Here is a 25,423-nt window from a genome sequence, read left to right as displayed (position 1 = left end):
CGTCTTTTCTGCGTTGAGAGGGACCGCTAAGCAGCGGGTGTTCGCGGCGTGTGGCTTTGTGAGCGGGTCGCTGAGAGCCCTGAGCGGCCGCAGCCATGGCGGATGTGACCGCCCGGAGCCTGCAGTACGAGTACAAGGCGGTGCGTGTGGGCTTGGGGAGGACTAGGGCGCCCAGTGGGGAGCAGGCGGCTGGGGAAGGTAGTCTGAAGGCCTACCGGAGAACCATGAAAGGGGAGGGGAGGTCAGATCCCGGGCCCCTGCCCTCTTAGCGCTATACCCATTCTCTCCCAGCTGTCACCCCAACGTGCCCAGCACTTTCCCCGCGTGGATTTTCATGGGCAGTGTGAGGAGCGGCATGGGTCTGCTGAATTGCTCATCCTTTGCTCACGCGCAATTATACGATGGTCTCTCTTCAGGAAAACATCTTTTTATTCCGACTAGTGATTATCAGCGCTTAGTTGCTCCGATTTTTACTTCCTTTGTTATCATCCGCTGGCGTCCTTCTGATACAGGAATTGGCCCAGCTTCTGTCAGAGCTTCGGTAATATTGTGGTCTGTTTCAGAACTCGAATCTTGTCCTCCAAGCTGACCGTTCTCTCATTGACCGGACCCGCCGGGATGAACCCACGGGAGAGGTGCTATCCCTGGTTGGGAAGCTGGAAGGCACCCGGATGGGAGATAAGGCTCAACGGACCAAACCACAGATGCAGGAGGAAAGAAGAGCCAAGTGAGTACCAAGGGGAGAATGATTTTTCTTCAGATGCGAAGACCATCTTCCCTTGAGCATTTGAGCAGCGCTTTTTGCTGAAATGCTGGTGCAAGATGAGATATCAGTGGCATTAAAACAACTTAGTGAAGGTAAAAACAACAGGAGAGTTAGAAGGTTCTTTGGCCTTAACAAGTATATCTGAAGTGAAAAATAAATTTTAGACTTTTTTTTTTCATTTAAAAAGTATTTGCATTCCTTTTTATTGATAACATAACTGAGATACTTATTTTATACATTTAAATTATCTTGAGATTTAATAACAATATTAGCTACAGTGCAATCCGTAAATGAAAATAAGTAAAATAGTTTAGGAACACATGTATTTCTACCTGCACGTACAGTTATAAATCATACAAAGATACATACTTATTTTAAAATAAAGACTTTGAAGATGAGACTAGTTCATCTAATTTCTACCAAGGTGTGACAGATCTTTTATGCAAAAATAAAAATTGAAGCAGAAATAACACTTTCAGCTTAGTTTTCTAATGTCTTAAAAATTACATCAGTTCTACAAATTGCTATTTCTGAGGACAGAATTGTAACTGTTCCACTCCCATTTCTGTCATGCTTATAATAGAACATAAAAAGTACTCTAAACACAATACTTGGAAGTCTTACATTTTAAACCATTTTAATATAAAGGATAGCAATTCAGATCATTATTTGTTTTTAATCCTCATTGGAATACACGAGAGAGAGAGAGAGAGAGACATCTATGTAAGAGAAAAACATTGGTTGGTTGCCTTCTGCTCTCGCCTCAGATGGGAATTGAACCTGCAACTCAGGCACAGGGAATCTATTCAGCAACCTCTCAGTGCACAGGGTGATGCTCAACCAACTGAGCCACTCTGGCTGGGCCAATTCACATCATTTTTACATTTCTACTTAAATTTATATTGCACTAAAATTATTTTACATGGAAGAACTAGTTGATGTATTATAATAATACTTTAGAAACAGTCTTTGACATTCACATCTTTATTAATGGATATTTTAGTCTACTTAAATAAATTTTCTAGCATACACTAAATCATCTAACAAAACAAATCTATAATGCTAATCTATTTTGAGAGCAGTTAGTATTTATTATTACTGCCTTTGGGAAATATATTGACGTTTTAAAATATTTACATCAGTCATAGTATCCGGGAATAACATTTGAGCAATACCTGAAAATTCTTCATTTATTGTTGAGTCTGCACATGACTACTTTTTATTTATTTATTTATTTATTTATTTATTTATTTATTTATTTATTATTTTTAAATTTTTTTAAATATATCTTTATTGATTTCAGAGAGAGGAAAGGAGAGGGAGAGAGAGAGAGATAGAAACATCAATGATGAGAGAATCATTGATCGAACCCACAACCTGGGCATGTGCCCTGACCGGGAATCGAACCCTGATCGCCTGGATCCTAGGTTGATGCTCAACCACTGAGCCACGCCTGGCTGGGCCATTACTACTTTTTAAATACAATATATTTTTTAAAAATGACAAGAAAAAGTGTTTTTCCTTTTATTCAGTGGAGCAGAATCTTAAGAGAATTGATAAGAATATTTCAATGCTGGCTTCTAAGCTATGGTTTATATAACTTAAAAGTTCAGTTCTCATCATTCTGTTGCAAAGCCTGTTATAATAATTATAACCAATATCAGTATCTTTGAAAATCAAGGTTATAATGAAAAGCTAGGAACAGCATGATAAAGCTAATGGCGGCTTCTTGAATCCCATTTTAAGTTACTTCTCTGTTCAAATAACACTTTTGAATGGTTTCAAATAACCTAACTGATTAGCCAGCATCAGTTTAGGAATTTTTTTCAATGTTCTGTAGTATAACTTTTGGCATCAGAAGGTACAGTAAGCACTTCTGATTTGTGATAAATAAAAAAATCAAGTACTAAAATACCAGGGGTTCCTGTGACAGGGTAAATACTCTCCTTCAAGTAATGTTTCCCCCCAAATTGAAGTCCCATTTTATTTCTCCCTCTGAGAGTTTATTAAGGAAAGGAAATTATTTCAACTGAGGTGAAAAAACTGCTTTATAAGTTCATATGTTGTAAAAGCCACTACTTAGAGGGAATGCAGCAAATATAGTTCAGAGATAAACCATGATGTAATCCTTTCTGATTCCATGGTGTCCGCAAACATACTTCATAGTCTTCTGTGTGGTGAGGTGCTTTTCAAATTCTGGAAGAACAGTTCCTAATTGCATTTGCCTGTGAGTTATGTCAGATGGGTAGGATATTGCCTGTGCTATTGCTACAGCAACCACCAACCACAGAGTAAGCTTATGTGAGTTTTCAAAACTAAGACATTAGGATTGTCTGATGAAGGTCTGCCCAGAATGGTAGGAACATGGGAAAACCCAATACTCTTTAAGGTACCAAAAGTAAAAAATGAAACACCTGCATATGGAGCCATTCCTAATATAGTATTCTCAGGCCTCTGTAAAAATCCAAGGAAACAGCCTTCCTTTGCATACATTGTTTTGAATGCATGAATAATTCTGTGTGTGTTCCCCTTTCACCTGGACTGCTAGGCGTACTCTAACCATGTCAAGAGGGTAAGCACAGATAACTGCTGTCATACCTGCCATGGATCCAGCCATTAATCTGCATGTGACCAGAAATTCCCAGCTTTGTAGTAACTAACATTTTATAATGCTCAAATACCATAAAGTGGACTGCACCACAGTGAAAGATTTGAATCATCATTGCACCATTCCCCCAAATTTATACAATCCAAGGTATCCCTCCTTTTGGGGAATAGCATACCATACTGAAAACATTCCTAAGTGTTTGTAATGGTGATTGTGAGCTTGTAATAAAACCTTTGCTCCAGCCAAAGAAGTAACTGTTTTAGCACAGCATCTCGCAATACCTCTGGCTAGGAAGGAGCGCAGCCAGAAGTCTCAGCGGGCGGCGGGCCATCTGGCTCCTGCTCCCTGCGGCATTGTGAGGGGGGTCAGCTGCTGCCAGGGCCACCATCACTGCCACCATCAGGACCAGGGCTGTGTGGAGCTTTAGTCACCAATTTACAATCCAAAAGCTGAGGCCACGACCATTGCTGGCTCTGACGGCAGTGACTGCTGCGCGGGTGGGGTAGAGTCCAACTTTTAGACCTTTTTCTAACTTATGCGTTTCTGGTCCATAATGTTTTCTTTATGATATTTTCAAGACCTTTGCTGTTCCCTTGTCTCAGTAACTTTTTTCCTTTCATTACTAACTTTCTACCCCTACTTAACTTCTGCTGTTGCCCGTTTCCTACTTTTGTTAAACTAATATTCAAGCATCCATGGTATAAATGACAGGATTTTTGTTTTTTGTTATTTTTTGCTTTTTGGAGGACATGTTTCAAAACTTAAAAAATCATTCAACTTCATCTCACCCTGATCATCTGTTTTCCTCTTCCCACGAAGAAGTCTCAAAAATTTGTAGGCCCAGTTTTGATTAAAGTAGTTACATTTGAAGTGAGTTAATGCGTTATTGGTCTTTCACTTTACGTAGTATGACTTCTTTTCCAGTTCTCTTATAATTTGTTGGGACTCAGTGGCAGTAGATACCTTTGCAGCTATAGTGTCTCTGGCTGGAAAAAGAAAATGTATCTGAAAAATCAGTCAAAATCCAATTGCATAATGTCATACAAAATAAAAAGGGCTGTGTTTTTTAAATGAATGAGAGGATGTCTCATTGTAGATTTCAGTGTGTCTAGTGAGAGAATGACAGAGGACTCCCTTTGTGTTAGTTACTATGTTCCTATAAAGAAGTAACTTCTGCAAGTGACTAAGGTCAAATGGAAATGATTTACTGAGGTACAGATTCATGTTTTAATATAGTACCTGTGTGCCATGAAGCTGAGAAGGAGAGGAAGGTGGGCCTGATTTAGTCTTGCCTCTGAGAAGCAAGGTTCTGCCTGTTCACCATCATGCTATGTGTCCATTAGGCGAAGAAAGCGTGATGAGGACCGGCACGACATCAACAAGATGAAGGGGTACACTCTGCTCTCAGAGGGCATTGATGAGATGGTGGGCATCATCTATAAGCCCAAAACCAAAGAGACTCGGGAGACCTACGAAGTGCTGCTCAGCTTCATCCAGGCTGCCCTTGGGGACCAGGTGAGGCAGCCAGAGGGGTAAAGTGATGGTTTTGGAGAGGGGGAGAGTCACAATTGAGAGGCACCAGAAGAACCTTGTCTGCAGAACCTTGTCTGTGGTGTTCCTCTGTGGGCTGTGCAGTTTGCAGAAGTGGCTAATGTTTCCCGAGCACTTTATGTGGGATAGCTCTATGATTAGGTGCTGTTAATACTCATTTTCAGTTTTATACAAGAGAGATGTGAGGCAAAAAGTAGGTACATAATTTTCCAAGGTCACAAAGGTTGTATTTGCAGAGCCAGGATAAGAGCCTGGTAGTCAGTGTCTAGAATCTGCTCTTAACCAGGACCTTTATGAGTGTCCAAGAGGCTCTGGTGAGGTGGGCGCTAGAGGCTGTGGGGACAGAATTACCAAAAGTCTGGCAGGCTAGAGGAAGATGAGTGCCTCTGACGCCGGGAGAGATATGGCAGGTGGTCATGGAAGTTGTGTCCTGCTTCCTAAGACCGCCTACCTAATATTTTTAAAATGAGTTTTCCTTCAGTTTTGTGAATGTTTTTTATTAATGTTAATGAAAACGATCAAAACCTGGTGTGCAGGTTTTAAAGGGGTATGACTTTTCACATCCAGTCACATAAAGCTGGTCAGTGGTATGCTGCTTCTCATTGTCCTAAATGTTTCTGTCGTTTTTGGCCACCAGCCACGTGATATTCTGTGTGGGGCAGCTGATGAAGTTCTGGCTGTCCTAAAGAACGAAAAGCTGCGTGACAAGGAAAGGAGAAAGGAGATTGACCTCTTGCTGGGGCAGACAGATGATACCAGATACCATGTGCTAGTGAACTTGGGCAAAAAGATCACAGACTATGGCGGAGATAAGGAAATCCAGAATATGGGTAACTGAGCTCTTTATGTCCTGATCATATTAACTGGTTGCTTATTGACCCCTAAACATGGTCTTCTCGTTTTAATCATTAAAACACCTAGATGTGTCAGTTCCCATATCCTATTTGGTGTTTATTGAGAAGTTATGATTGATAGGTACTGGAATCCCTAGAACAGAAGCCATTTCTTACTCTGGACCCTTTTATTGTATAGAACCTGGGAGGGGATGGCTTGGCCAGAGCCTTGGGGGACTCAAGTGATTGAGCAAGTGGAGCAGGGCCATATCCAAGGTTGGCAGGTCAGAGGAGGTCTCACTGGTGGCAGTACAGATGGCTCTCTTACGTTGATCCTGAAGTGTCTTTGAGTCCTTAGTCCTGAGGTCTGTCCTGAGGAGAGGCAAGTCAGGCAATTGGGGAGGAAATGTGCTCTGTAGCACCTCATTTCACTAACCCTTTCTCTAATCCCTCATTGTTTCAGATGACAACATTGATGAGACATACGGTGTGAATGTACAGTTTGAGTCTGACGAGGAGGTGAGTGTTAAAACAGATGGACCTCGTTTATTCTTGTTTTTTGAAATTGTCATCCTCAGGTTTTATAAAGCAAATTAAAGTAATAATTCTAAATTAATGCAGTAACTTAAAATAAACTAAGTCCATCAACAAAAAGAAAAAGATACATTGAAGGTGTATGCTTCCACATTTTACTACATTTTTACTTTACTGTGATAATGTCCCACTGGTCAGTGCTCTGTCCTGCTGCCAGTTTCAAAAGATGTACATTGCCCACTGAGGTTTACCACCTAATCATAATTTCACGACTATAAATTGGAGCAAGGGGGGGCTCTTGAAAATCTTTGCAAAGTTGCCCTAGAATTCTCAGTGGGTGGGTTTGGCTCCTGAAGCTGAAATGCTGGCCTTGAATATCATATGCCAGGACGGGAAGAAGGGGCAGCACAGAAGCGGCAGGAGAGCACCAAGCTGGGAGTCAGGAGGTCTGAATTTTGGTCCTGTATCTTGAGCAGGTCATTTTGCTTCAGTTTTTCCATCTATCAAATGAGACGAGTGAAATAGTTGACTGCTAAGCCTCTTCCCTGCAGTATAGTTAACAGAATTTTAGATTTGCAGTAGCAAGACCCTGAAAGAATGCTTTACTTATAGAACTCATTCATTTAACAAATGCTTATTATTAAGTGCTTGCTTTAAACATAGTACTGTTCTGAGTCCACAGTGTTAGTGTGAGCCAGTGTGTTAGTAAAGACTGGTGAGCAAGCTAAGTGTGGTCTGCACTTCAGGATCCAAGTGTGCTTCTGCATAGCTTGTCTCTGCTGCTAGCTCTTTACATGTATTGATTGCTTGTGTGTGAGAGAGATTGTGGTCCAGTTGGTTGCCTTTGTGGTGGCCTCAGGTGAGAAGCAGAGAAGAGAGTAGAAGCACCTTATGAAGCCATGCCACGTGGACTTAGAGTAGTGAGGGTATCCCATTAAATGTATTCTGGATAAGGCTGACCCTGGTCCCAGTAAGCAGTTGGTTTCACCCCAAAGCCATTGCTCTAACCAGTCTTAAGTGACTCAGGGGAGAGGTTCTGTGGTGATGTCAGAATCAGCTCGAAGCCATGGGTTGGGGCTCTTTGCACAGGAGGGCGATGAAGATGTGTATGGAGAGGTTCGAGAAGAGGCGTCAGATGACGACATGGAAGGGGATGAGGCAGTGGTGCGCTGCACCCTCTCAGCTAATGTGAGTACAGACTGCTCTTGCCCGTGCAGCCCAGGTTCTTTTTCATACCAAGGTCCTGTTACGTCATTTACGGAGCTCCTTTTTATAGGGCGGGCCATGATAAACATGTAGTACCTTGATTTCCTTATGATTTTAGTCAGCCATCCTCCCTCCCAAAGGCATGTGCTGATAAGTTTGGTGCGCTCCCAAATTCAGGATAGCAGACTTTTCTTTCCTCTGGAAAGTTCTCAATAGAAGATGGGCCATGGGTGGCAAGTAGAGCTCCCTTGCAGGATGATGAGAGTGTAGTTGGGGCAGACAGATGTGGTGAGCTCAACGCCTGGTACTCATGCAGCTTGTAGCCTCTGGTGAACTGATGAGTTCTAAGAAGAAGGATTTGCACCCTCGGGACATTGATGCGTTTTGGCTGCAACGGCAGCTCAGTCGCTTCTATGATGATGCCATTGTGTCACAAAAGAAGGCAGATGAGGTGTTGGAAATCTTAAAGGTATGGCCAAGGTCATATTTTTGCATTTAGTGTATCGTAGGGGATGGGACAGTGTATGAAGCAGATGTCTGCATCCTTAATCCTGGTGTTCCCTTTTCTGCAGACGGCCAGTGATGACCGGGAGTGTGAGAACCAGCTGGTGCTCCTCCTCGGTTTCAATACTTTTGATTTTATTAAAGTGCTGCGGCAGCACAGGATGATGAGTGAGTACACAGTGCCCTGTCTGTAGCATGTGTGTGTATATATGTGCGATGGAGACCATTGTTTTCATAGCTCCAGCACATGTTTCATTCATTTCTATCACAAGGTTGAAGGTTGATTGTATTCACTACCTCCTCACCTTCTCTTTCTCCTTTTGCTGTTGATAGTTTTATACTGCACCTTGCTGGCCAGCGCACAGAGTGAAGCTGAAAAGGAAAGGATCATGGGAAAGATGGAAGCTGATCCAGAGCTATCAAAGTTCCTTTACCAGCTCCATGAAACGGAGAAGGAGGATCTGATCCGGGTAAGGGCTGGACTGGTTTTTCTGTCTGATTCCGGAGCAAGAGTGTTTGCTTTGGAAAAGAGACATTAGTTAGAAGATTGCAGCATAAAGCTAAATGCCTGTTAACTGGAAGGTGAAGGAATAAAGTATTTCTCTAAATTTTGGGGGGTTTGTCAGTGGTACAGATTAGAATTGACAAAAATCACAAGTGTGGTTGAGAGACCAGCACTGTGGGCCCTTTTCTGTGTGCACAGTAAATCATGGTATCTCCTGAAAGTAGAGGAAGGGACATGTGTTTGCTGAACAGAGGGAGAGCCCTTGATGCTAAATTGTTGACTGTCTGTGTTGGAAATCCCCACATTCCACATTGTTCCTTTAAGGCCATTCCCTTGCTTTCATCATCTGATGGTCTCTGTGGCAAGTGTCTGAACATAAAGAGCTGTCTTTCTGTTTTGGGGTTTACTGGTCAGCGCCCATGAGTCAGGTTCAGCTAAGGAGGGATTGAGGAGGACATGAACCTGGAATGGTGATAAACTGTCACCCTTTTTATCTTTCCCTACTGCAGGAGGAGCGGTCCCGGAGGGAGCGAGTGCGGCAGTCTCGAATGGACACTGACCTGGAAACCATGGATTTGGACCAGGGCGGGGAGGTTGGTGGTCAGGCCCTTTCCAAGGCTATGATGGCTGGAAGCTCATTTGTTTATCTTCCTCACTGTCTTTGTATTTCTATTTTTCTGTTCTCAGGCATTGGCTCCGAGGCAGGTTCTGGACTTGGAGGACCTGGTTTTTACCCAAGGGAGCCACTTCATGGCCAACAAACGCTGTCAACTTCCAGATGGATCCTTCCGGCGCCAGCGCAAGGGCTATGAAGAGGTGCATGTGCCTGCTCTGAAGCCCAAGCCCTTTGGCTCAGAGGAAGTGAGTTCTTTGCTTCTCGGTTTTCTCCTCAGCTCACCTCCATTCCTGTTTGGATTTCAACTCATTGACCACAGTGTGGCCTTTTCTCATAGACAGTTTATTCCAAAAATGGAAGCTTTCCCATTTTGATTTTGAGCCCAGGGAATAGTACTGATCCCTCTGGTCTGGCCTTCAGTGGAGATGACACAGGGAGCTTGCCAGGAAATGTAGTCCTGGAGATCCCACAAGAATACAGTCTGCTCAGGGTGCTGCCAATACAGAATGATACCTTTTTTTCAGCAATTGCTTCCAGTGGAGAAGCTGCCCAAGTATGCCCAGGCTGGATTCGAGGGCTTCAAGACACTGAACCGTATCCAGAGCAAGCTCTACCGGGCCGCCCTGGAGACGGACGAGAACCTGCTACTGTGCGCTCCCACTGTAAGCACTGCCCTGGCTGCCTCTTCCTTGTGGAATGTGGTGTCTGTTTTTGGTGGCAAGAGGGTTCATCTCAACCAGCACCCCCCAATTATTCATTCTTTGATGGAAGAGATGTTAAATGGTTGAATAAAATTCTCAGGATGTGCTGTAGTCTCTGTTTTGGTGGTAAGCCCATGGGAATTAGGGTGGTGAGCATTCCCAGGCAAATGGGCCTTATCCGTGGCCTCTATTTTAGGGCGCCGGGAAGACCAACGTGGCCCTAATGTGCATGCTTCGGGAGATTGGGAAGCACATTAACATGGACGGCACTATCAACGTGGATGACTTCAAGATCATCTACATCGCTCCCATGCGATCCTTGGTGCAGGAGATGGTGGGCAGCTTTGGAAAGGTAAGGGTAGCACTCTCCTCTAGACGATGCTGCTGCAGCCATCACAGAGTTGGGCAGGCCGAGTGCTTCCCTGCTTCCTGTATCCGGGCATCTCTGCAGTGCCTCAGATGGTGTTTTTTCCACTTCAGAGGTGGTACTTGACCCAGGTACAGAGTTTCTGAACCAAGAATGTCCTTGACCTATCCTGGCCTTTGCAAGGGTGTATCGTCTTTCTGTCACCCTCTGCACAGCAGTTTTCTCTAGTTGTTCTCATGACCATTGTTAGAGTAGTTGTGAAGCCCTCACGTGGCTGGGATTGATAATACACCTACTGCTGTTAGTCCAGGTCCTGTGATATACACATTTCCATTTTCCCCTCGTGTGCGGAGCTCCCAGAGAGTCTTTGTCTGCTTCATTTGCCCAAGTATAAACTTGGATTTGTTCATATGGCCAGTCTAATTCACCTGCTGTTTCCCTGATGGGTTGATACCTACTTCCAATAGCCTGTGCTCAGACTTCTCAGATTGGTGCCAAGGCCCCTGCAAGCATTCTTACCTGATGTGCTTTTCCTCCACCAGCGCCTGGCCACGTATGGCATTACTGTTGCAGAACTGACTGGCGACCACCAGCTGTGCAAGGAGGAGATCAGTGCCACTCAGATCATCGTCTGCACCCCTGAGAAGTGGGACATCATTACCCGCAAGGGTGGGGAGCGCACCTATACTCAGCTTGTGCGGCTCATCATTCTGGTGAGGAGGGGGCACTTGTGGTGGTGCAGAGACCAGTCTGGTCCAGGAACTTTTCTCCAGTCACTGGCCTTTGTAATGACCTCTGTTGTCAGCATTGCTTTTACCATTAAATGACGCTCTGCACTTCATTGACAATTTCCTAGTAGGTGCTGCATGGTGATTGCCATATAATTCTTTACGTCTTTTTTATGTTTGAAATATTTTTAAGAGAGATGTAAACAACAAATGAAAAACTAATTGTGTCCTTCCAGCACATCAAAGGACTTTATAAATAAATAGTCTATTCTCAGAGGGAATGAGCAAGGAGTCAGGATGTTGTGTTTCATCGAAGCAGAAGTACCCAGAGACCAATGACTGAGTCTGAGTGTAGTTTACATTATTGGGAAAGCAGAAAGGAGAGCTAACGTGTTCATTTTCAGTGTTCCAGAGGACGATGGTCCAGTGAGCTGTGGCTGCTGGTTTTTGTTTTATTGGAACACAGCCATACCTATTGTTTAGCTATTATTTACATCTGCTTTTGTGCTGCCATGACTGAATTGAGTATTTGTACTGTGGCCCACAAGCCTAAAGCATTGACTATCCGGCTCTTTAAGAAAAAGCTTGCCGGCTCCTGTTTTAGAGCCTTGGTGCTCAAAGTCTTGATAGAAATACAGTTTCTCTGGCTCCAACCCACAGCTATTGAAATGCAGTGTGCATTTTAATGAGGTCCCCTGCTGCTTTGTGTCCGTGATGAAATTTGACAAGCACTGTCTTAAGCCCTATAACTCACCATTTGATGCACAGTATCTTTTGTTCTTGGTGAGGGTTACTGCCCAGAGGCGAAGCCTTGTATGATATAAATGTGGTTTGATAAAAAGCTTCATTTGCAGTAAAATACACCTTTGAGTTAAGCTATGAACCAATTTACTTGAAGTATCCGATTTTCTTGCCATAAAGCATCGTTTCATTGATCTGTAGCAAAGCAGCTTATGGCAGAGCATGTTATTTTCTGGGGTGTTTCATGGTGAATTTTGTCTCATCATTGGTTTATCCAGTTTGGGATCCCTTTTCTTGTTTATCTGCTTGGGATCCCTTTTCTTGTCTTTTTTACTTGGTATATTAGGTATATACCTATAAAACGTGACTACTCTCAGGAAAGGGGGCTACATTTCTCTAGTCCTGGAGGTGATTTGCTGCTCTCCATGTCTCAGGATGAGATCCATCTTCTCCACGATGACAGAGGTCCTGTCTTGGAAGCTTTGGTGGCCAGGGCCATCCGAAACATTGAGATGACCCAAGAGGATGTCAGACTCATTGGGCTGAGCGCCACCCTCCCCAACTATGAAGATGTGGCCACCTTTCTGCGTGTTGATCCTGCCAAGGGCCTCTTCTACTTCGACAATAGGTATGAGAAGAGACGGGGAGAAGTTTAACCAGGTGACCTTCCTGTTATCTTTCCCCTTTCCTGAGGAGCTCTGTGGGATTGGGTTTAGGAAGGGCCTTTGGGTTTTGATGTGGTGTGACTTGGAAAAGAGGAATATTGCTTCTGGGCAGTGGAAAGGACCATTTATTTCCTCAATATTCTGTGCCAGAAGCCTCATTTGTCTAATTGTTGAACCTCTAGCTTCCGCCCGGTGCCTCTGGAACAGACGTATGTCGGCATCACAGAGAAAAAAGCCATCAAGCGTTTCCAAATCATGAATGAAATAGTCTATGAGAAGATCATGGAACATGCAGGAAAAAATCAGGTCTGTCTGTGGTTTCTTGTCATTCTTGAACTCTGTTCTTTTGAACTCTTGATTTACCGATTGACAAAGTTAACAAAGATAGAGAAGACACAACACAAGTCACCAATATCAGGAATGAAATGGGATATTACAGAAGCTGTGGCCATTGGAAGGATAATAAAGGAATACTCTGAACACCTTTTTACACACAGATGTGACAACCTGGAAGAAGTGGGCCATTTCTTCAAAAACTACCAACTATCAAAACTCAGCCCAGATGATACAGATAACCTTAATAGTCCTAGAAACCATTGAAGAAATTGAATTTGTAATCCAAAAACTCCCAGGAAAGAAATCCCTAGGTTCAGATAATCAGTCTGTCTGCATCATCTAGGGTCCTTCCATAAAAGATATGGGTGGCTTATACTAAAAATGTAGCAGTGAAAAGGAGATGAAGCTTAGCTAGTGAAAGAGCATTTTACTAAAAGTATGATATGGCTTTTTTAATTGAAAACTGACTTTATCCATGTTAAGCAAGACAATAAGGAAAAGTGATAGGTTGTGCATTTATTTTTGATAAAAAGCAGTGCATTTAGGTGAGATGAATTTAGATGAAGAGACAAATCTTTTCTTGGCACTAAATACTTGGACGACTTTATTTCCTACAAAATGGTGCTCGTCTTACACTGAGACTTTTCTTTTTTAAAAAAATATGTCTATTGATTTCAGAGAGAGGAAGGGAGAGGGAGAGAGAGAGAGAAACATCAGTGATGAGAGAGAGTCATTGATTGGCTGCCTGCTGCATGTCCCCTACTGGGGATTGAGCTTGCAACCCGGGCATGTGCCATGACCAGGAATCGGACCTCGATTTCTGGGTCATAGGTTGATGCTCAACTGCTGAGCCACACCTGGCCGGGCTCACTGAGACTTATTTTTTTTTAATTTTTAAAAAATATATCTTTTATTGATTTCAGAGAGAGGAAAGGAGAGGGAGAGAGAGAGATAGAAACATCAATGATGAGAGAGTCATTGATCAAGCCTGCAACCTGGGCATGTGCCCTGACCGGGAATCGAACCCCGATCGTCTGGATCCCAGGTCGACACTCAACCGCTGAGCCACGCCCGGCTGGGCAATTTCTTAACATCCTTTTATAAAGGGCAGTACCCATTATTTCATAAATATTTTAGTTGTTATTCTGCAGACACATTCTTCAGGTGGCCTTAGAATCTCATCAGGTGCCTGCACACAAATTCTTAATTGAGATTCCTGAGTTTGCATCCTTGTGTGTAAACTTGCTGTTAACAATGTGATGCTGGCCGTTAGTTTGATTTCCCAGTGCAGGGCTTTCTCACTGTACTGTGTGGTTCATTCTCTTAGGGTCTTACCAGCCCGATTTAGGCTTCTGAGCCAGTACATTCCTGCCATGGCTCCTCTTCATGATCTTGGCTTCTGGATCCTGTGATGCTGCAGCTTCTGCTTCTTGCTACTGGTGTCTTGGGAGCTGTCTCTTGACTGTGGCAAACCTGGTTTCTACTTAGGTGCTGGTGTTTGTCCACTCCCGGAAGGAGACTGGGAAGACGGCCAGGGCCATCCGGGACATGTGCCTGGAGAAGGACACTCTGGGTCTGTTTCTGAGAGAGGGCTCTGCCTCCACAGAAGTCTTGCGGACGGAGGCTGAGCAGTGCAAGGTGAGGAGAGACAGGCCAGGTACCTTATTCCTCTCTGAGAACTGGCTCAGTCGAGGTTGTCGAACATTCCCTCAGGACTGCACTGGTTGCTGCCGGTTAAGGTTGATTGCCTGTGTTTGTGTGGAGTAGAGATTTGTTTCCTCTAAGGGAGAGCTTGCACAGCAAGGCTCACCTCATCGCCTGTTTTCCTCTGTTCCACAGAACCTGGAGCTGAAGGATCTTCTGCCCTACGGCTTTGCTATTCACCATGCGGGCATGACCAGAGTTGACAGGACACTTGTAGAGGATCTTTTTGCTGATAAACACATTCAGGTGAGGGTGGCCCAAGCACAGACTTCAGAAGACCTGAAATGTCAAAAGTTGTACCATACGTTTGCGCCTGCTACTTTATTTTTTCTGGCTCCAGTAACCCGGGTCAGAGAGTTGTAGGCACAGTTATGGTCCCACTTCTCCCAGCTCTTCACATACTGCCTGGGGGAAGGGGAATGATTTAGGAAAGTGTCCAGAGCATAGCATGTTGGTGACTCCAGACAGTGCCAAACAAGGCCTCACACAGTCAGGGCCTTCCTTGTTGACTCCCTGTCTTAGGGGAGCCTGTGTGTTTAATGTCCAGTAACCCTAAGTTGACTACTTTAAGTCTGCACTTCTGCCTCATAGGTATCTCTAGATCCTTGAAAGGTCAGTTCTTGACTAGATGCAGTGCCCAAGGACTCCTTTCCTCTTTATTCTGGCCTCACACTGACAAGGATGGGACCCACCTCAGTCCTGCTAGAAGCTCTGGGGCTGATTGCCTAGAGAAGTTGGGGATATTGACCTCTGGTGGTAACGTCTATTTTCCTTATTATCTTGCTTTACCTCTGTAGGTTTTAGTTTCCACAGCAACTCTGGCTTGGGGTGTGAACCTCCCTGCACATACAGTCATCATCAAAGGCACCCAGGTTTATAGTCCAGAGAAGGGGCGCTGGACAGAACTGGGGGCACTGGACATTCTGCAGGTACAGATCCTCCGCATGTATTCTTGGTGGGGAAGGGTACCCCTTGTATAGAAAGCCAGGATGCTGAAAATCGAGCAGATGGGAGGTGAGCATCTATAAAGGAGAACCCTGGAACCCACCCAACAGCCCTATGTCCACAGCCCTCTTGGTTTGCTGTCTGCCCTAGATGCTGGGACGAGCCGGAAGACCCCAGTATGACACCAAGGGCGAAGGCATACTCATCACATCTCACGGGGAGCTTCAGTACTACCTGTCCCTTCTCAACCAGCAGCTTCCCATTGAGAGCCAGATGGTGTCAAAGCTGCCTGACATGCTCAATGCGGAAATTGTGCTGGGGAATGTCCAGAATGCAAAGGTAGGGAGGGTGTTGCCCTTGGCGCCTTTTGCCTTCTCCAGAGAGGCCAGGGTACTAGGAGTAGGATGGCCTTTGTGGTGCTGCAGCCTGACAGTTTCCTTGTTATAAGATCTTAGAATATAGTGAAATACTATAAGCCCTCAGAAGGCATGCAATATACATTGTTATAGTTGGGAGTTAATTTCTAATGATCCGTGGGAGCTTTTTTGGACACCATGCTAAGACCCATGAGCTGTCTCTCGTAGGATGCGGTGAACTGGCTGGGCTATGCCTACCTGTATATCCGAATGCTCCGATCTCCAACCCTCTACGGCATCTCTCATGACGACCTCAAGGGAGACCCTCTGCTGGACCAGCGCCGCCTGGATCTGGTTCATACTGCTGCCTTGATGCTGGATAAGAACAACCTGGTCAAGTATGACAAGAAGACAGGCAACTTCCAGGTGAGTGGGCTGAGGAATGGAAGCAGAGGTCTCAGCAGAAGTCATCATCCCAGGAGACGTTTTCAGATCGCCCTCTTGATTTGAGCCCTGCCTCATGCCCATTGCTCGGAACAGTAGAAAACAGGTGGGGTCGCGCTGTGCCAATTGAACATAAAAAATCCTAAAAGGGTGCAGTCAAACCTTGCCAGTGCCTCCTTTTGGTAACTTGAGTGGAGGTGGCTACTTTATCTGTTTTTCTGTGTGGGCATCAGTTCACTGTAGGTCAGATTATTGTGCCGTCTATCTTTATGTGCCTGGGCCACGCACTTGACTGTAATGCGTTCACCCAGTGGGCACCTGTTCGCAGTGAGAGGTTGCAGCTCAGCATTAGATTACGTCTCCCTTCTTCATAGGTGACAGAACTGGGCCGTATAGCCAGCCACTACTACATCACCAATGATACAGTACAGACCTACAATCAGCTGCTGAAGCCCACTCTGAGCGAGATTGAGCTCTTCAGAGTCTTCTCGTTGTCTTCAGAGTTCAAGAACATCACCGTGAGAGAGGTGAGTCTGCGGCATGTTGGGACAGGAACTTGGTACTCACCGCCAAGTCTCTGGGTGCGTTCTCTCCTCTGCCACCTGGCTTTTCCTTGATCTGTTTCCTTCTCGTGGCAGGAGGAGAAGCTGGAGCTGCAGAAGCTGCTGGAAAGGGTGCCCATTCCTGTAAAGGAGAGCATTGAGGAACCTAGTGCGAAGGTGAGCCCAGCACATCTGCTTGGGGCAAGGATAGGTGGTTTTCAGAATCTTCTGAAAGCTGGACCTTGGATTGGGCTTTGTGCTTGGTAACCTGCTTGGTCTTCCCAGCATTCTTCTCAACATGTTCTTTTCATGTGGGACAAGTTACTTAATGCCTAAATCAAGAGCTGTAGAAGATCTTATCTGGCATGAGTGCCCAGAGCAGAAGTGTGATTTATTTCCTTGGCCTGTTCAGTGATTGCCTTCTGGCTTACCTTACTTTTTCAGATCAATGTGCTTCTCCAAGCCTTCATCTCACAGCTGAAATTGGAGGGCTTTGCACTGATGGCTGACATGGTATATGTCACACAGGTGAGGGCAGAGTTGTGCCTCTGGGAGAGGGGGCCTGAACAGTTTCCTTCCCCGTGTGATGTGTGTGTGTTAGAGAACGTAGGTCTAACACTAGTAAGGGAGAGGGAATGCTGAGATTTGCCCTAGTTGGCTCATTGGTTGATGCATTTGTGGTATAGCTGCTCTGTTTCACTGCTCTTGGGCGTGTGGGAAAGGTAAGGCCTTGAGAGAGTGCTGAGAGGGCTGCTTGGAGAGAACCACAACACACAGCGTCAGCTTTCCTAGAGGGAGACTTCCCACTGTGGCTGCTGGGCTCATAAATAATCCAGAATTGGCAAAAGGCTTTATTAACTACTCTTTGTCTTTACCTCCAAGAGCAGGTCACTAGCATCCTTACTTTTGCTAGAGCTCTAAATGCTAAATGAGCCAAAAGCTTTAAAATCATGCAGTGAGCTTTAGGTTAAAATGTGTAATGATCTCAGGCTGACTTTTTTAATTAGTCTGTGTTCAGCAAGCACCTACTATATGGAGAGGGAAAGAGTAATTACAGAGGAACTTTGTGTTTTGTTTTGTTTTTAAGATTTTTTATTGATTTTTAGAAAGGGAGAAAGAGGAACATCGATGTTAGAGGAAAACATCGATAGGTTGCCTCCTGCACGCCCCCTGCTGGGGATAGAGCCCGCAACCCCGGTATGTGCCCTGACTGGGAACAGGATGATTGATTCCCAACTAACTGAACCTTACCGGTCAGGGTGAGGGACTTAGTTTTTGAGTTGGTGAGGCTGGCCGCATCAGAGTGAGGCAGTTAAACACTGTGTAGAGTGGCTTCATTAGTCTGGAAACAGTGGGGACTTATAGAGGGAATGCTTCTTTTTCCTCCAGTCAGCGGGCCGGTTGATGCGGGCCATATTTGAAATTGTCCTGAACCGAGGTTGGGCACAGCTTACAGACAAGACCCTGAACCTCTGCAAGATGATCGATAAACGCATGTAAGGTCCCAGGGCGCTTGCAGCTGGTCACCATGTTGGGGCCCCCAGGCTGAGGGTGGTGGGAAAGCCATAGTGCACCTGACCTCTGGTCCTGCTGCATGAAGTGGGACCTGCACCTGGGGGAAGTTGAGAAGAGAAAAGGCCCTGAGGGGTGGAGCTGGGGAGTGGGCACAGGGTGGTGGTGAGGGTTGCCTCTCAGGTCCCACAGCTGGCACAGTTTCGAATGTCTGTCTTTGTTTAACAGCTGTGTCTTATGTGGTCACAGCTAATCTGTTGGGAGCCATGATGAGGGCTGTTTGTTACAGGCCCTGCACAAGGAACTAAACAGTTTTTTCTCCCTGGGTAGGTGGCAGTCCATGTGTCCGTTGCGTCAGTTCCGGAAACTCCCTGAGGAAGTAGTGAAGAAGATTGAGAAGAAAAACTTCCCCTTTGAGCGCCTCTATGACCTGAATCATAATGAGATAGGTGTGTGGGAAGCTGTCATCTGCCTGGGCTTACAGCCCAGATGTCTTTCTAAGCCATTATACATTCCAGTTCCTAGGCCTTGTTCCCTGATATCCCGGTCACCTCTCATGCCCCACTCAAGCACTAGCCCAGCCCCTGCTCTTGGCCTTTGAGTCCTTTGGGCTCCACTGAGAGTGAAGGGAAGAGCCTGCCACACCTGAGTAGAATCTGCTGCTTCCCTGGAGGCCCCCAGGGTGCAGACACATTTGGCAGGCTGGGCTGCAGCCCCTGAGCCCTCTCATGTCCTCACAGGGGAGCTCATTCGCATGCCGAAGATGGGCAAGACCATCCACAAATATGTCCACCTGTTCCCCAAATTGGAGCTGTCAGTGCACCTGCAACCCATCACGCGCTCCACCCTGAAAGTGGAACTAACCATCACGCCAGACTTCCAGTGGGATGAAAAGGTAAGCTTTGCTTGGTGCAGGGACTGGCTTCAGTGTGATCTGGAGAGCTGGGTGGGAGGGCTGCGTGCCCACGCTGGCTCACGTCCCTTGCTCGTGTGTGCTTTCAGGTCCATGGCTCGTCCGAGGCGTTCTGGATTCTGGTGGAGGATGTGGACAGCGAGGTGATACTGCACCATGAGTACTTCCTTCTCAAGGCCAAGTATGCTCAGGACGAGCACCTCATTACCTTCTTTGTGCCTGTCTTTGAACCGCTGCCCCCTCAGTACTTCATCCGCGTGGTGTCTGACCGCTGGCTCTGTGAGTGTCTCCTCTGTACAGCCACCTAGGGACAGGTCTTCCCAGGGCAGTTGTGAGAATGAACTTGTTGGGGAGAGCAGGACATCTGCTGCCTTGGGGTTCCAGTGTACCCGGAGTGGATCCTGGGGCATTAAATAAAGAGGACCGCTTCCTGTCTCTCTTCTGGCAGCTTGTGAGACCCAGCTTCCTGTTTCCTTCCGACACCTGATCTTGCCAGAGAAGTATCCACCTCCCACTGAACTTCTGGACCTGCAGCCCTTGCCCGTGTCTGCCTTGAGAAACAGTGCCTTCGAGAGCCTTTACCAAGATAAATTTCCTTTCTTCAACCCCATCCAGACCCAAGGTAGGTGTGTCAGTCCCCCTTGTAAGGCCACTGAGAGAGATGTTTTCTGGACTGGAAGGGAAGCAGGGTGCTCAGGTCTCGGTAGATGTGGCAGCCCACCAGTGCCGGCTAATGGAGCGCTCCTCTCAGTTCTTCTCAAATTCTTGGTGGGGTTAGATTTGCTTTGCTTCTTTGTGTGTCCCATTCAGGAGGGTTGGTGGGGCAGGGTCTTATCAATCATGGAATGTTGTCATTTCTCAGGCTCAGGAGGCTGCCTGCCTCTCACATTCAAGTATTGGGCAGAGCGTCCAGCATTGACTGAGGCCTCTCCCTCAGCACTTTGGATAACAGCTGGGTCCACAGAGCATGCCTGTAGACCTAGGGCATCACGGATGTTTTCTCTTTTATTCCTCCCGCTAACGCTATGAGGGGTTTACTATGTGAGATATTACTATCAGTGTCCTACTTGACAGATAGGGAAACTGAGGCAGAGAGGCACTCAATTGAACGAGCTAATAAACAGGACTTGGACGCTTACCCAGTCTTGATGCCTGGGTTAGTCCGCTCCCTTCTTTCCACATTAGACTGTTTCTGGGAAACATAAGCGCGTTGGAGGCAGTGAAAGGTAGCTAAGGCCCTTTTACTCTGAGTCCTGGGCCCTGAGAAGACCAGCTAAGAGGCAGAGGAGACTTGGCCTGCTTTTGCTTTGCTGCTGTCCTATAAGTGTCCATGGAACTGGAACCTTATTTTTAAATATATATATATTTTAAAATTGATTTTAGAGAGGGAGGGAGAAGGAGAGGGAAAGAGAGATAGAAGAAACATCAATCATGAGACAGAATCATTGATCAGCTGCGTCTTTCACCCCCCTCCCCACCGGGGATTGAACCCCCAACCTGGGCATGTGCTCTGACCCGGAATTGAACTAGAGACCTCTTGGTGCACGGGTTGCCACTCAACCACTGAACCATGCTGACTGGGCAGGACTGGAACTCTTTATTTTCATCCCTCCCTTCCTTCTGAGGGAGACCCATGAGGGGACAGACGGCAGCCCGACTGCAGGGAGGGGCCCGCATCCCATCGCCCCTTGGTGCTCCTGCTGTCTCTGTATGATGAGCGCTGTGTCTCCTTCTTGGTTTCATGCTGCTGCTCTGTCGGTCTGCAGTGTTTAACACCGTGTACAACAGTGACGACAATGTGTTTGTGGGGGCACCCACCGGCAGTGGGAAGACCATCTGTGCAGAGTTCGCCATCCTGCGCATGCTGCTGCAGAGCTCGGAGGGGCGCTGTGTCTACATCACCCCCATGGAGGCACTGGCAGAGCAGGTAAGCAGGAGGGCGCTGTCACCTTCTGCCTCCCCAGAGGCTTTTTCCATCTGTGAGTCCAGGTCAAAGCTGCTTTAAGCTCTGAAATTTGCAGGGTCGTTTGGGGCAGGACTGTTTGCTTTTCCTCAGTTGTTCCTCCAGTTTATGAATGGGAAGTTTATGAGAAGCTTCCCATTGCTTAAAGGTTGGTGTGGGTTATAAAGTAGCTGAAGAGCTTCAGAGCAACAGGTCTCTCCCTTTGTCTTCTCGGCTTTTTCTCATAATAAAGGAAACGTTGCCAGACCTGGCCTCACACTTCCTCCCTCCCTCTTCCTGCCTGCCAGGTGTACATGGACTGGTACGAGAAGTTCCAGGACAGGCTCAGCAAGAAGGTGGTGCTCTTGACAGGCGAGACCAGCACGGACCTAAAGCTTCTGGGCAAAGGCAACATCATCATCAGCACCCCCGAGAAGTGGGACATCCTCTCCCGGCGCTGGAAGCAGCGCAAGAACGTCCAGAATATCAACCTCTTCGTGGTGGATGAGGTCCACCTCATCGGGGGCGAGAATGGGGTATGGCCTGACCTTGCAGCACAGAAGGGGACTGGCCAAGTGACCTTGGCATTGGGCCTCATGTTTGAGTCTGAGGCCAGGGACTAGGGCATTTTCCCAGGAGGACTCTCCTTGTCACCTTATTCCAAAGGGATGGTGTTAACACTTTTTGTGGTTCTCGTAGTGGAGATTGGCTGCTGTGAAAGAGATGGGATCCCTAATTAGAGGGGGAACTAGGAGATCATTTCAAGGGCGTTGGGCTTTACACGAAGGGTAACTCAGGGCCAAGGGTGGCGCCTGGACCTGTGGTGACTCTCCCTCCCTCTGTCCCTCTCTCCCAGCCTGTCTTGGAAGTGATCTGCTCCCGGATGCGCTATATCTCCTCCCAGATTGAGCGGCCCATTCGCATTGTGGCACTTAGCTCCTCACTCTCAAATGCTAAGGATGTGGCCCACTGGCTGGGGTGCAGTGCCACGTCTACTTTCAACTTCCACCCAAACGTGCGCCCCGTGCCCTTGGAGCTGCACATTCAGGTAGGACCTGCACTTCCCACTCCTTGTGGCCTCCTGTCCAGAGTACCAGGTCTTGTAACCTGTGTCTCTCTTCTTTTCCATGGTCCCCAGGGCTTCAACATCAGCCACACACAGACTCGCCTGCTGTCTATGGCCAAGCCTGTGTATCATGCTATCACCAAGCACTCGCCCAAGAAGCCTGTCATCGTTTTTGTGCCGTCACGCAAGCAGACCCGCCTCACTGCAATTGACATCCTCACCACATGTGCTGCGGACATCCAGCGGCAGAGGTAGGGGAGGGGCCAGGCTCTGTCCACTTCATCTTGTCTGGTCTGGCTTCTGTGGGTGGGACTGAGGGGAGTTGGGTTAAGTGTGCTTGGCCCACCCTGAAGGGTGGTTTGTTTATGAGGGTGGGATTAGCCCCTCTGGCTAGGGGCTGAACGACTGCACTTTTGGAGGGTGTTTGTGGGGCCAGAACCTCTCTGAGCTGAGTCAGTGCCTGTGCCGCCCAGGTTCTTACACTGCACCGAGAAGGATCTGATCCCGTACCTGGAGAAACTGAGTGACAGCACGCTCAAGGAAACACTGTTAAATGGGGTGGGCTACCTGCACGAGGGTCTCAGCCCCATGGAGCGCCGCCTGGTGGAGCAGCTCTTCAGCTCAGGTGAAAAGTCTTGTGCAAGAGTGAGATTATTTTTGCGGGGGTACCGCAGGTGGTGTGCTTTCAACTGCAGGGGGTGCTGCTAGCTCTTCAGCACACTAGACATTTTAAAGTACTCCACTGATTATTGAATCTGTTATCTCTTGCCATTTCCCCAGTGCTCAGCATGTTGGTGGGACAGATGTTATCCCTACTTGCTAGAGGGAAAGCAAGTGGACATGCAGGGCTGTGTCGTTTCAGAGCCTGGTTTCTAGACCAGCACCTTCAGCCTCTGTACCTGGTTTTCCATGGAAATCAGACTTGCCAAGGTTGTTAGACCTCAGAGATATGTAAATGGTATTACATTTTGGCAGTGGTGGAGCTGCAATGGAGATGGTCCTACTAGAATCACTTCCTATCAGCTTGAGACCCTTGGGTCTGTCTGCTTTGGGGCACACTCAGAGAGCTCAGTTTGAGCCAGCCATGGTGGAGTTGGTACTTTCCAGCGAGCAGGGCCAGTCTATCTGGCAGGCATCTAAGCCTAGCTTTCCCTGGGCTGGGAATTTTGTTCTAGGGTTACATCCTTGCCTCTAGGATAGTCCCCCAAACAGGTGACACTGGCATGGAGCCACCTCTTATAGCACTGTGTTCGCCCTCTTAGTCATATCAGATCTTGTTCCCAGTAAGCTTTGCTGGGTTCTGAAATAGATAAACCCTGCCTGCTCAGGATCAGGAGGCAGTAAACCCTGCCTCAGCCAGGGAGCCCTGCACTTAGTTGTCTTCTTCCCTCTGCTGCTCAGGGGCCATCCAGGTGGTGGTAGCTTCTCGGAGTCTCTGCTGGGGCATGAGCGTGGCCGCCCACCTGGTGATCATAATGGACACCCAGTACTACAATGGCAAGATCCATGCGTGAGTCCAGCTGCGCTCTGCGCTAAGGGGAGCCATTCCTAAGATGGACACAATACCTGCAAATCCAGACACTAGCTGTTACTGAGCAAAGGTGTTCGGGTAACCAACAGCCAGCTGAGTTCCAGCTCAGCCTGGTTTTGAGGGGAGTTTCAGTTTCAGGACCTAGACTCACATTGGTTTTATAGTTGTCCTCTAGAGTTTCAGTAAGTGGAGAAACAGGGATTGAGCCAGAGGAACCTTAGGAATTATGTAGTTAGCTTGTTGTTTTGTAGATCGGGAAAGTGAGTTGGTCCAGGTCACACTCTCTTGGGGTGGCAGGAAGTAGAAGATTGGGTTTTCTCAGGAAAAGCTCAAATGATTTAACTCAACAATTTTCCCTGAAATGCAGATTATTTATGAAATGAGTTTTATTTTTAATGTCTGAACCTACTTGTAGGTTTGGTTTAAGTCAGGTAACTTGATAACTTATGAAATACATAGTTGTTAAGTTTGGGCAGCTTGATTTACACATGTGATTTTTTTATTAGGGAGTTACTTTTGCCATTAGGTGGGTTTGTAGCTTGAATCAAGGACCCTGAATAACAAAGTCACAACTCTTAAACTTGAAAACTGCAGTGACATAGAGATCAGCAAGTGAAACTAGAGTCTCAGCGCAAAAACACACAGACCTGGAGTTCGCTGCGATGTGCCTGTATCTCCTTCGTTTGCATTTTGTTCTAACAGTTGGAGGCACAGCATCCTGTGAGGTCTCTGAGTTGATGCACTCTGCCTCTTTCACTTCTGTCACCAGGTACGTGGACTACCCCATCTATGACGTGCTTCAGATGGTGGGGCATGCCAACCGGCCCCTGCAGGACGATGAGGGGCGCTGTGTCATCATGTGCCAGGGCTCCAAAAAGGTCAGTGCTGGCCTCAGCGCCATCTGGACATGCTGGGCCTCAGAACACGGTCTTGCATTTCTCTGTGGTGGTTTTAGTATTCTTTCTGTCATCTGCTGCTTATATTCTCCACATTGCTTTGTAAAAAGCTTTTCAGCTCCAGGGAATTTTATAGCCTTTTTTTTTTTTTTTAAATATATCTTTATTGATTTCAGAGAGAGGAGGGGAGAGGGGGAAAGAGAGAGAGAGAGAGAAACATCAATGATGACAAAGAATCATTGACCAGCTGCCTCCTGCACGCCCCCTACTGGGGATCGAGCCTACAACCCAGGCATGTGCCCTGATCAGGAATAGAACCTCAATCTCCTGGATCCTAGGTTGATGCTCAACCCCTGAGCCATGCCTGGCCGGGAGCCTTTTGTTTTTGTTGCTGTTGTTGCCGTGTCCGTGTGCTGAGGTCTTCATCCTCTGGCTGGTTCCATCTTCCCTGTGCTGCTCAGCCCACGGCAAATGACTCTGTGTATCCCTATCCCCACAGTGAAAATAACGGTGAAGCCAGTGGGCATAGGCACACCTTCAGCATTCCCCATGCAGACCCAGCTCACTTGTTTGTAGCTGCTTTCCTCCACTTTGGTGTTAGTTGTGTCTGTCACACAAGGCCATCTCCTAATGATTGCCCTTGGCCCTTCTTTGTGACTATGGTGTCATTGACTAGTACTGTCTCCCCTCCCCAACCCACAGGATTTCTTCAAGAAGTTTTTATATGAGCCCTTGCCAGTAGAGTCTCACCTGGACCACTGCATGCATGACCACTTCAACGCTGAGATTGTCACCAAGACCATTGAGAACAAGCAGGATGCTGTGGACTACCTCACCTGGACCTTTCTGTACCGCCGCATGACACAGAACCCCAACTACTACAACCTGCAGGGTCAGAAGACCATCCTTTT

The 25,423-nt window shown here is 46.8% G+C and overlaps 1 protein-coding gene and 1 pseudogene across 1 annotated transcript in view; one reads left to right on the top strand and one right to left on the bottom strand.

Annotated features, from left to right (window-relative positions):
• SNRNP200 (small nuclear ribonucleoprotein U5 subunit 200) overlaps positions 1–25,423 on the top strand; it is a 28,693-nt gene continuing 3,270 nt past the window's right edge. The window contains exons 1-37 of the mRNA XM_016219242.2: positions 1–140; positions 564–727; positions 4,718–4,889; positions 5,563–5,755; positions 6,222–6,277; positions 7,382–7,480; positions 7,815–7,967; positions 8,071–8,170; positions 8,336–8,472; positions 9,017–9,100; positions 9,195–9,368; positions 9,648–9,785; positions 10,021–10,176; positions 10,734–10,904; positions 12,095–12,288; positions 12,508–12,631; positions 14,150–14,299; positions 14,501–14,611; positions 15,163–15,294; positions 15,461–15,649; positions 15,895–16,092; positions 16,485–16,637; positions 16,749–16,829; positions 17,097–17,180; positions 18,042–18,148; positions 18,495–18,613; positions 18,905–19,059; positions 19,167–19,356; positions 19,526–19,699; positions 20,844–21,004; positions 21,328–21,555; positions 21,876–22,067; positions 22,158–22,336; positions 22,559–22,710; positions 23,487–23,595; positions 24,386–24,494; positions 25,215–25,404. Coding sequence (XP_016074728.1) covers positions 96–140; positions 564–727; positions 4,718–4,889; positions 5,563–5,755; positions 6,222–6,277; positions 7,382–7,480; positions 7,815–7,967; positions 8,071–8,170; positions 8,336–8,472; positions 9,017–9,100; positions 9,195–9,368; positions 9,648–9,785; positions 10,021–10,176; positions 10,734–10,904; positions 12,095–12,288; positions 12,508–12,631; positions 14,150–14,299; positions 14,501–14,611; positions 15,163–15,294; positions 15,461–15,649; positions 15,895–16,092; positions 16,485–16,637; positions 16,749–16,829; positions 17,097–17,180; positions 18,042–18,148; positions 18,495–18,613; positions 18,905–19,059; positions 19,167–19,356; positions 19,526–19,699; positions 20,844–21,004; positions 21,328–21,555; positions 21,876–22,067; positions 22,158–22,336; positions 22,559–22,710; positions 23,487–23,595; positions 24,386–24,494; positions 25,215–25,404 — 5,323 coding nt within the window. The 5' untranslated portion in view covers positions 1–95. The remainder of the gene's footprint in view (positions 141–563; positions 728–4,717; positions 4,890–5,562; positions 5,756–6,221; positions 6,278–7,381; positions 7,481–7,814; positions 7,968–8,070; positions 8,171–8,335; positions 8,473–9,016; positions 9,101–9,194; positions 9,369–9,647; positions 9,786–10,020; positions 10,177–10,733; positions 10,905–12,094; positions 12,289–12,507; positions 12,632–14,149; positions 14,300–14,500; positions 14,612–15,162; positions 15,295–15,460; positions 15,650–15,894; positions 16,093–16,484; positions 16,638–16,748; positions 16,830–17,096; positions 17,181–18,041; positions 18,149–18,494; positions 18,614–18,904; positions 19,060–19,166; positions 19,357–19,525; positions 19,700–20,843; positions 21,005–21,327; positions 21,556–21,875; positions 22,068–22,157; positions 22,337–22,558; positions 22,711–23,486; positions 23,596–24,385; positions 24,495–25,214; positions 25,405–25,423) is intronic.
• Positions 2,846–3,774, bottom strand: LOC107542040 (mitochondrial coenzyme A transporter SLC25A16 pseudogene; annotated as a pseudogene).

The sequence above is a fragment of the Miniopterus natalensis genome, chromosome 13 (assembly GCF_054644295.1).
Source record: "Miniopterus natalensis isolate mMinNat1 chromosome 13, mMinNat1.hap1, whole genome shotgun sequence".
Classification (NCBI taxonomy): Eukaryota; Metazoa; Chordata; class Mammalia; order Chiroptera; family Miniopteridae; genus Miniopterus; species Miniopterus natalensis.
The sequence above is the reverse complement of the archived record's forward strand: the minus strand, read 5'-3'. Positions and strand labels throughout refer to the sequence as shown.